The 11347-nt window shown below is 42.7% G+C and overlaps 1 protein-coding gene across 1 annotated transcript; it reads left to right on the top strand.

Annotated features, from left to right (window-relative positions):
* Positions 1-2590: 2590 nt before the first annotated feature.
* PtA15_15A368 (uncharacterized protein) lies at positions 2591-3571 on the top strand (the record flags this gene model as incomplete). The annotated part of the gene is made up of 1 exon (XM_053163567.1): positions 2591-3571. The coding sequence occupies one exon, from the start codon at positions 2591-2593 to the stop codon at positions 3569-3571; it is 981 nt and encodes a 326-aa protein (XP_053027530.1).
* Between the last annotated feature and the right edge of the window lie 7776 nt (positions 3572-11347).

The raw sequence follows: 11347 nt of genomic DNA, 5'->3' as shown, positions 1-11347 counted from the left end.
GATTTGAGAGATTATTCGAGGGCTGTGTCCTTCATCACCCTACTCCGATCGTATTCATTTACTGATCAGCACCTCGCGCATCTGAGACATCGATACCTTTGAACCCCACTTTGAGCCGCTCAAGATTATCTCCCCCGAACACTCATCCCGATTATCTCCTTCATCAATCATCCTTTCTGAAGCTCCAAAAGCTGTTCATTCAAAACACTCATTCAAGCTCTCAACTCTCATTGTCGCTTTCAATCGATCAGGCCTCCTCGCCCCACCTGCCCACATCAAATGAATTCAGAAATTTCTTGAAATTCTTGCATCATTGAATAAGAGCAATCTCACCAAAAGTCGAAAAAAGTAACTAATCACTTTTCTTCCTTCGCAAGCCCTGCAAGTTGTATGTTTATTTTGTTGTTTATTCATCTTTGATTCGTTAGACTTATCAATTTCTTCACATCATTCCAATCTATTTTGCTTACAAAATTGCACTAGTAAGCCGTACTTGCAAAATCGTTAGCTTTCAATGACTAGATATGAACTTCGTTAGCTTTCAATGACTACATATGACCTCCTTACGAAATTTCTCATGCGGCCTTTGGTGATCGTCAACTCTTGTGTAATTGTCTGTTTATCCTGCTTGATTGTTACCTTCCTTGTATGAAGAATAGCTTGTTATATTCGCATGTGATTGTTATCTGTTTTACTAGAACCTGATCTACTTAAAGTTGCTCTTTGTTTCTTATGTCTCGCTTGGGACAACCACCCACCAAACCAGTCCTCTTTTCCTCGTCTTTTTGGTTCTAGTACTTCTTCCTTCATCAATAAATATCTTGAAAAGTGTCTAGAAGACAGAGCCCGCTCCACACCCCGCTGTGTTTTGAATTGTGAACCGATTGTTTTGCATGACATAGCAATAAAAAACCGCTTGCCTTCTTTGATATGGGTCTACACCTCGGTCGTACTTCGACATGGGCCTCCCGCAGAAATCCACGAAATTTCCACTGATCATGGCCTTCTGGAAGGGTTGGACCGTCCGGTTCGACTGACCCACGTGGGCATCACCATGACCTTAAACAGGTGGTATCCACATAGAACCTGTAAGTCAAATCTGTAGCTGCTGGTAAAGGAGGGTTCCTCCAGTGGATCCAAATGCCAAACCCACAAGCGGCTTGGACAAAGAACTACCAAAAAAGACCCAGGGGAACATCGGACTTGATTTAGTTGGGGAAATCCACACCCTGACAATGGTTGGGGGGGGGGGGGGGGGGATGGAACAGCATGGAAACATTGTCCCTTGGATCTCAACCCACAAATCGGGCTGGGTTGTCATCCCAGGCAGAAGTAAATCTCAAAGTTTCACTTAAAGTTGGGTGATGATTTTTGTGTGCATGTGCTGAAAAAACCTTGAATGCAAGGTTTGCCTAAAGTTTGGTACAAACTGTGCTTTTAGGTTAAGTGCACAACAAAAGCAGAATTTTTGGAAAAAAAATCCAAGCATTCTAGAAAAGACAATATCTTGGGAGTCAGATTCCAATTGACCATCTGAGGATTCTTGTCAGATTTCTCCCAAACTGCAGTTACTATTTATATCCAACTCACAAGTAAAAACAAATAGTTGCCTGAGCACAGGTGATATTGAGCAAGCATGATTTCTGTTTCTACTTTTTTTGTGCTCCCAGTGAGCTATGATGGCCCATATATGTATGTACTCAGGGGGTTGTAATCAATCATCATGGGATAGGTTAGCAGGCTGAACTTGGACTGATGCTCACACTCTTTTTCCCCCTGCCATGGGCAATTTCCAAATCTCATCAAGTGTCTTTCTTTTCTTCCCCTGGAATTTTGGTCAAGCCAAAAGACTCCTTGTTGACCTGGCCATTGCTTTGGTTGAGGCCCATGAGGTCCTTTCCCCATTTGTGATGAGCTGAACTTCTGGCATTTGGGGTTTACATATTCTGATTTTTATTTTCTTGCCCTTGTGTTTGTGCTTGAGCAAGCCAGATGGATGAATGATGCTCATGTGGGTAGGTAGTTTTTGATGCTGAGCTTTGTGTCCCTTCGGTGCACTCAAGACTCTTCTTGAATCTCTCTTTACGTGTGTGTTTTAGAGTGTGTGAGAAGTTCCTGTCAGGTTTAGTTCTTGGCTGTTCTTGGAAGTGAGCTCACTCGACCCTTAATGAGGCTTGGACATTCCTGACTTCCGATTCTGCAGTTCTAGTGCACATCCACCGGCTCAGAGTCCGCTGGCCCCATCCAACAACTGGCTTCCCCCCATCGGTTCGTCTTTCCATCCTCGACAGGCCCATGCTTGGATTCCACAACTGATTTTCTGTCGCCATCGAAGCCCTCTCTGTCGCATAAGCAGCACAGCCCACGAAAATCAACACAAACAGGAAAAACCACACAGCCTCGGCCTTCGCTACATAGCTCCCTCCAGCCGCACACCGCCCTCAAGATCTCAGGCCGTTCGGCTGATCACTTCGCTTCGAAACTGCACGATACCATCCTCAAACAAGCCTGATTGCTTGCTCAGCCCGACTCGACCCCACTCTCAGCACGTCTCCTTCCTCCCCATCCTCAGGCGCGTCTCTCCTCGAGCATGTCGCATTGCACTGCGGCCGAAACGATGACCGCGATCAACTCGCGCATGAGACGGCCGATGAGCACGAGCATCATCCCCAGCCTCTCGCTCGACAGCCGCCCACCCCTCTCATCCTCCTCCAAACGCGCCTCAACCCCCTACCACATCCCCACGCCCAAGAGACCCTCGAGTACCTCCCAGGCCGCCCTAGCCAGCAGTCAGAGTCGTGTCGCGCTCAACCTCCTCAAACGGCTCTCCACCCAAAACTCCCTCCGCTCCTCAGACCCATCGCCCTGCCACTTCATCGTACGCGACTTTGCTTTCAAACAATCCGACCCGAGACATCTTGGCCTCCGCCTCGCAACTCCTGCCAATCATCACAGAAACGGGACCGATGATTCGTCTACCAAGTTTCACGAACTCAACAACCATCTTGCCGACCTCCAACAGTGTCCGAGCAAGCCGACCTTCTGGAACATCTGTGCCAGTCCGACCGGGCCAGGCTCGACGGCCGACTCGGAGTTCGAAAGAGACCAAGAGGAAGCAGAACAGTCGATGGAGATCGACAAGCTCATCCACAAGCATCGCCAGGACTCCTCCGACTCATCCACCGCCTCCACGACCTCTGTCGCCGACCCATCCGCCCAGAAGCAGCAGCTCATCCTCGGCGAAAACGGCGGCGAACAGATCCTCACAAGACTCACCGCCAAGTGCGAGAACCTTTACGTATCCCTGTACGACTTCGTGGCCGAGGGCGAGTCGGAGATGAACCTGGCCAAGGGCGAGATCGTCTGCGTACTCGAAATCATCTGTGACGGCTGGGTCGTCGCCCGTAAAACTAAACTGCTCATCGACGACGACGGCAAACTATTCACTCCTGAACTCTCACCCGTACTCCTCGACGATCTCAACGAATTCGTCCTGCCTACCTCTGACGATCATCATAATCTGTCTCTCACCGGCTTGTGTCCTGAAAACTATCTACTCAAGATCTCTTAACCTATCTCCTTCTTCTTCTTCTCTCTCTCTCTCTCTCTCCCTCTCTCTCTCTCTTCTATTTTCTGTCTCCTTCCTATCCCCTTCTGTTTTCTCAGTCTCTCTCCCTACACGTATCTTTCTTCCCCTTTGATTTATTTATCAGCTTTTATACCTTCAGGTTGTATGGATTTTTGCTTCCCTTTTCTTTCTGCTTTGACAGAACACCTTCTTGTTAGTTTTTTCAAATATCTTCTTTCTTATTCAACACATGCAGATCATGCACTTTTTTCCACCCTCCATCTAGAATTTTTCTTAAAAAAACAAAGCACCTTGACAAGAAGAGCTGGACAATTCTTATCTATCTATTTGTTTATCTGATTCTAATGACTGTTGATCTCTTATTTATTTGTTCAGTTAGACAAGCAATTCACTGAAAGCCAAACTGCCAGTCCTTTGTTTGGATATCTGCATGAGAATTGGTGAAGCCGCTATATACCAAGAAACAGGGCCTTTTATTCTTGTAGGTGGGGGTGTGCAGGAACTAGAACCTGTGCATCCTTGTATGTACAGTATCTTTGGTAATAGCACACCTCAAACACTTCAGAAGTTTGCTTGTCAAGTTGGGTATGTACAATATCTTTGGTAATAGCACACCTCAAGTAAACACTTCAGAAGTTGTCAAGTTGGTATATTTCAGGATGCAAGTGGGTTGGGTCATGGGGGTGAGGGTGTTGGGAGAGACAAAGAAGAAACAACCTCATGAGGGGGGTTCACATTTGGAATTTTTCAGCAACACAAAAATTTCAAATCAGCAGAGAAATTAGGGTTTTCACTTGCAACTTTCCAAGCCAGTTTGGCTGGGAGTTATGTAATTTCCAAGATCAGCAAGCAGTGCAGCATAAGCAAACCAGCAGTGCTCATGGAGAAATATCTTGATTCCATTATCTCTTTCTTCAATTATCATCCTCTTTTATTAGAGCCTCATTGTCATTGTATCTTCATCCCCCCTGGCACAGGGAGCAGAATCCAATTCCAGATACTGATGAGCAGCCCTAGTACAGATATGCACCAGGTAACTATCAATACTATTTGGGAATGAGTATTCCCAATCAAAGTTGATATTCCCTAAAGGAATATCTGCCCCAAGTGTAGATTTACGCAAGTAAAATGCTTAAAAGCCAGTGGTCCTCCCTTCCAGGAGGATCCACAGATTTTTACAAGTCAAATATGTAGACTCAAGATCTCTATCAAGCTTTCACTTCCTTGAGTATAGCTGTGAACCTACCAAGCCCAAGTTATTACAACATGCATGTTGTGATTGGGGCCTTTCTATCCCTTCTTCCTCTTCTCTTTCTATCCTGAAAGAATTCAGATGACTAAGATTTACATTTCTAGTCGGAACTCTGAATTTGTTAATTACAATTTTATAGTGATATTATAACACAGGGAATAGTTTTTTACCTAAGAGCAAGTGATAGGCCTCTGTCTACTGATGAGAATAAAGAAATATGGGAGAGTGAGAATGAATTTCTTCTCCTTTTTTGGGTATCTCAATCTGCAGTAGGTTGTTCTTCATCAGCATATGTGATGTGAGTGTGATCTATATAAAGAATATTTTGTTCCTTACTTGGATGGAGCTATGAGCTCTTTTTATCCAACTTCTTTGGCTTGTGAGAAACAACAGAGAAGTGCAGCCACATGATCTAATTCAACAATAAACATCCGCCTTCTTTTAGTCTTTTGTTTCTTAAATGCAGCTAGGCTAGGGACAGGACTTACCAATTGGTTCTCCTCATCTCTGGATGTAATTGGTGAATTCCGTCTGATCCTGGTTGACAATGTCTAAGGAGTTTGATGGGGCATTATATCTTCATCTAACTAGTCAAGACAGATAGAAGAACTCAGCCACTTACCTTTGGTGCTTGCTGAAGTAATTCTTTCTGTGAATGACTGGTGTATGGGATTTTCCTCAAGGCTAACCTTCCTGCTTGCATGGTTGATACCTGTATTCATCCAAGAGATGCAAACAGTTTTTTCATCCCTGCTGCAGCAGTTTTGAACTGTGGGACATGGTTTGATTTGCTTACCTGTATCCACAGCTATTTGAGATCCCAGCCTCTTTCTCAATTTATGAGATTGATGCCGTTCACCTAGGTGTGTAAATTTATTGATTCCATTAACTCTTTCTTTGATTACCATCCTCTTTTATTAGAACCTCATTATCATTGCAGCAAGGTCAGCCAGGGTCAAAAAATATAATATTGGTCTCCCAGAGAAATCTTTTGTTGGCAGGGCCCACCAATACATTACAACAAAGTGATAATTGTGAGGTATTGGTGGTCTCTGCCCACATAAGTATGGTCAGGGAGACCAATATTATATGGGTAGCCACCAGTTAACCTACTGGTGGGGGGTTGTAACCAATATATACAACCCACTTGGCAGTGACCTGGGCCATCAAAGTTTTCCCCTGATAAACTGTGGCTCAATTTGAGATACTCTCATTCACCTGCTTATCTTCCCACCAGTATCTAAGCCAGTTGAATATTATATACAGTTTCTCCAAGTTGGAAAAATATCTCTGGCACATATTTCAATATCTTAAGTTTGTTTTGAATGTAAGTCACACCTACTTACTCTTTGTGCTGTCAAGTTTGATATGAGGATATACAAATCCCTCTACATAACAAGGAAAGTTATGTAGCATAATCACGGAAAATGTGATTTCAAATTGTATAAAGTTTGGCAACTTCATGTTTCATGAAAGTGAAGTATCTACAGGGCGTTTGGCAATTTATTCAATTTTTTCATCAATCCCATGTTTCAAAATATTTTTAAAAGAAGGTAATCTGGATTTCACACAAGTCACATCAAAATTCCCCGTTTCATCTTGAAACTAATTCCTGAATCCATTTCCTATAAATTGTGACCAGATCGGCAGATTCCTAGTGGCACACCAGTGACATCACTCTATAACCAACCACCACCACTTGCCTTGTGATAAATTGGACTATTGGGTATCCCAAGTTCCCCATACAATTCATATTGTTATCCTCAAACATTCTTTGAATTTCACCATACAATATCCTATCTCCAAATCAATAACTGCAATGAAATTCTCTTTGGGTTTTCAACATGTAGTCCTGTTTTCAATTTGGCTCTTCTCTGAAGGAATTCAAACCATGAACTCCCTGGGTGATTACTTTCAATTGATTCCACTTCTCCAACTTATTGGAGAAAAGATAACTCAACCTGATTGCCATGGTTGATGTTTATTACCAAACTGATTTCCCTATTTTGAAATAGCAGGGAAATTCCACAATAGTGACATAAGGGGGAAATTGGGAATTTCAGATCCAGGCATTGGAATTCCAGATTGGATTCAAAATCCTCCAGAAAAGTTAACCTATACCTCTCAAACTGAAGAACAAAAAATCATGGAGTTTGTAGCAGGTGTCCCTCAGTTTGATAAACAAGATGGTACTTTTCCAGAAATCTGTAAGCAAAATATTGGATTGATTTCAACCTGTCTCTCAAAGTTCTAACCCCCCCGGCTTGTGATGGTCCTGAAAACTTTTCACAAACAAAACTTACTCTCTCTCCAGATCATCAGAACTCATTCAGGGATGATCTTGATTTCATCAAGGCAAGTCTGAAAAAAACAAGATCTGAATACATAAAAAGCATGGGCACAAATAATGAAGAAAGCTCAGAGTATAAGCTTGGCAGACCCATATGGAAGAAAAAATCTGCAGAGACTAGAATTGGATTGTTGAAACAGATCCATGAGCTGGAAGATCTCCATAAAGAAATTTCTAAGAAAGTTGACTCAAGGGAGCCAACCTTGCACAATGACCTGGGCCTTTATGGTAAGAAGTTTGATTTGGAACAAGAAAGTAATCAGAACAAGAATAGCTTCATTCACAATTCTGAAAATCTCTACACTTCCCAAGAGGTAGATCATAAAATTGGTTTAGATGATGAGATGGGGAAGTTGAACAAACTTTTGCAAACAATTGATTCATTCAGAAATAAAAAAAAGCAAGATAAAAATCTTTCATGCAAAGACAAGCAAGAAGAAATTACACTGAAACTTCAACACAATTTGTTTGAAACAGTTGATTATATTTACAGGCAAAAATTGACAACTGAGGAGGCTATGAGGAATTTCTATCAAGAAAAGAACACAAGGAATATTGCTGCATTATGCATGGTCAAAAACTTTCAATTTAAATATGGAAAATTTTCATCATGTTTTGATCAAACATGGTTTTATACCACAAATGGAATTCTCAAAAACTGGAACTCCTTCCCTTATAGGAGTGCATTGGGAGGTAAGATATTGCTAGTAAAATCTCTATCCCACTGTTCTGGAGAGCAGAGCTAATATTTATTTTCAGTGCTTAAGGGAAAAGGCTTCAGACATCTTCAATATTCATTCCTTAGGGAGTCGTTGGAGATATTTCAATTTGAATATCCCAGTACTACTAGTTCTGATGATAAATTTTTTGAATTATTTCAAAATGATATGCTATTTGAGATACTGGAAAAGTATACTCAGATCAAGTCAAACTTGCCAACTAGAATTGAAGAATCAAAGAAGAAAGATAGAAAATACATTTCAACAAGAAAAAATGCTCAATATCTAGTGCACCAATTCCTTTGACAGTCTTTTAGTCCAGAAGTCCAGGTGTTCAAGATGGATAGGAAAAAAATGAATTGTTTTTCTGTTCTGGAGTTTATTGGAGAAAATTATGGAAAAGATATCCTAGACATTTGCCCAGATCAGTCTTTGGAAGCAGTTTTCCAAAAAGAGATGCACTTTATGCAATCTAGCTTAAACTTGATTAATGACTCAAGAAATATTATGGAATATATACACAGCAGAGACTATTCAAGAGTAGAACACTGGCCCGAGACAGAGTGGGAAAAACTGTGCAGCCGTCAAGAGAATGAAATTGAGAAGTCCCGTGCAGAGACAAAAATGATTCCAAAATATCATGAATTTATTCTATCTAAAAATCAGGAGTTTTTATCTATGTTGAAGGAGGATCATTCAGATTATTGGGCAATTGAACCATTGGAAAAATTGGGGGAAGCTATCAAAACTGATGGTTTCCAACTAAATCTTCATATCCTGGATTTAATCCAGAAGAAGTATCCCTCCTATCTGGCCTGGCCTGGAGTCAATATAATATTTGAGTAGCCATGACCCTGATGAAATTGAATGGTGGTACTTAGTTCCAGTAGACTGTGAAAATGATCAAGATTTGTCCTTTTATTTTCAGTTTGATCAGCAAACTTCTGGTGCACTCTTCTGAATACAGAAAAAAATTGATCTCCTATCTCTGCTAGTCTAACTTCTGTTTCCTCTTTCCTTTGTTCACAATTCTTCTTATTCAATATCCGTACTTCTCAAGTTATCCATTCTACTCCTGTTCCCTCTATTTACCCTTTCTCAGTTGTTGGGTATATCTTCTGCTTGCCTTCTTGCTTTCTTTAACTTCTCAGCCCTTTTGTCTTGATTGAATCCAGAGCCTGTCCAGCCATGATCCAAAGGGTAAGTTGCTCATCCTGAGCGTGCTGTTTTTGGGTGAGTTTATGTATTTTGGTGAGAGTCCCCAGTTGGTTGGTTTCCACCGCCAAGTGCCAGAAAAAGTTGAACCTTAAACCAGAAAGGCTTTATCCCCCATGGCCAGCAACCAGCTCCCCTTCCCCTCTGCCTCTGCCTCTTCCCCCCCAGCCAAAGACCCACCCAGCTTGGCAAGAAAAATATACTATTGGTCTCCCAGAGCAATCTTTATGTTGGCAGGGCCCGCCAATACATTACAAAAAAAAAGGGATAATTGTGATGTATTGGTGGTCCCCGCCCAGCTTGGGAGACCATTATGATATTTAGAGAATCTGCCGTTGGACCCGGGTGCCAGCGGCACCCGGGTGCCGCACCCGTTTTACCTGAAAAATAGGCACCCGCACTCGTACCCGGCACCTGCCGGCGGGTGCCGCGGGGATACCGGCGGTGTACCGGCGGGTGCCGCCGGAAAGGATCCCTTCCGGGAGACGAGGCTGTTGTAGCCTCGTCCTCTACCAGGGATCCGGACGACGAGGCTACAACAGCCTCGTCTCACTGAAGGGATCCCTCCCGGACGACGAGGCTACAACAGCCTCGTCTCCCGGAAGGGATTCCTCCCAGACGACGAGGCTACAACAGCCTCGTCTCCCGGAAGGGATTCCTCCCGGACGACGAGGCTATGCTGTAGCCTCTTCGTCTGGACGACCCAAACTCCCCCGCATCCGGGGGAGCTGGGGCGGTACCTGGGCAGGTACCCGGGTGCCGCACCCGTTTTACCCAAAAAACAGGCACCCGTAGTACCCGCACCCGGCACCCGCGCGCGGGTGCGGGGCGGGTGCCGGAGGTACCTGCCAACGGGTGCCGGGTACCTGCCGCGAGTCCAACGGCAGATTCTCTAATGATATTGGCTGCCCCCAATAAACCTTATAGTGGGGGGTTATAACCAAGACAACCCCATTGGCAGTGACCTGGGCCATAAACAATTGCCCCTGATTGCCAAACTGTGGCTCCATTGGAGATACTCTCATGCACCACATCATTTTTCCAGAGGTATCTAACCCAGTTGAACAGTCTATACAGCTTCTCCAACTGGGAAAAATCTCTCTGGCATGTATTTACATATCTTAAATTCTCAAAATGTAATTTTACACCTGCTTACTCTTTGTGCTGTCAAGTTTGATATGGGGATGTACAATTTCCTCTACATAGCAAGGAAATTATGTAGCATAATCACGTAAGCTGTGGTTCCAACTTTGATAGGTTTTGGGAACTTCCTGTTTCATTAAAGTCATGTTTCTACAGGAATTTTTATTTTTGCATCAATCCCATGTTTCAAAAGTTTTTTTACCAGTAATCTAGATATCACACAAGTCAAATAACAATTCTGCATATCAACTTGAAACTGATTCCTGAATCCATTCCCTATAAATAGTGACCAGATTCCCAGTGGTAAATCAGTCACCTCACTCTATAACCAACCACAGCCACTTGCATTGTTATAAATCGGATTATTGGGTAGTACACAAGTCCTCCATCTACATCACCCCATCCATTTATTTCCTGACACATTCTTTGAATTCCACCTTACCATATCTTATCTCTGAATCAACAACTGAAATGGAATTCTCTTTGGGTTTTCAACACATAGTCTTGTTTTCAATTTGGCTCTTCTCTCAAGGAGGTCAAACCATGAACTCACTGAGTGATTAATTTCAATTCATTTCACTTCTCCTGCTTTTTTTTAGCAAATATAACTCAACCTGATTACCATGGCTGATGTTTTGTTCCAAACTGATTTCCCTATTTTGAAATGGCAGGCAAATTCCACAATGGTGACATGAGGCAATTGGGAATCTCAGATCCAGGCATTGGGATTTCAGATTTGATTCCAAATCCCCCAGATCAGTTATCTGATCCCCCTCAAACTGAAGAAACAAAAAACATGGAGTGTCTAGCAGATATAATACAGAAATTTTGAATCTTAGATTCAGGTATTGAAATTCCAGATTTGCATCCAAGTCCTCCAGCTGTTTTATACACTCAGGCTGAGGAGCAAAGAGTCAGGGAGTATGTAGCTAGTGTCCATAAGTTAAGCCAACTAGATGGCACATTCCCCAAAAAGGGTAAGCAAAGTGTGGAATTGATTCTGATCAATATATATTTCTCAATTGACTTCTTATGCTGAAATTTATTTTCTTTTTTCCTGAAAATTACTCTCCAGATCA

The sequence above is a fragment of the Puccinia triticina genome, chromosome 15A, assembly GCF_026914185.1.
Source record: "Puccinia triticina chromosome 15A, complete sequence".
Classification (NCBI taxonomy): Eukaryota; Fungi; Basidiomycota; class Pucciniomycetes; order Pucciniales; family Pucciniaceae; genus Puccinia; species Puccinia triticina.
This window is presented reverse-complemented; position numbering and strand designations above follow the sequence as displayed.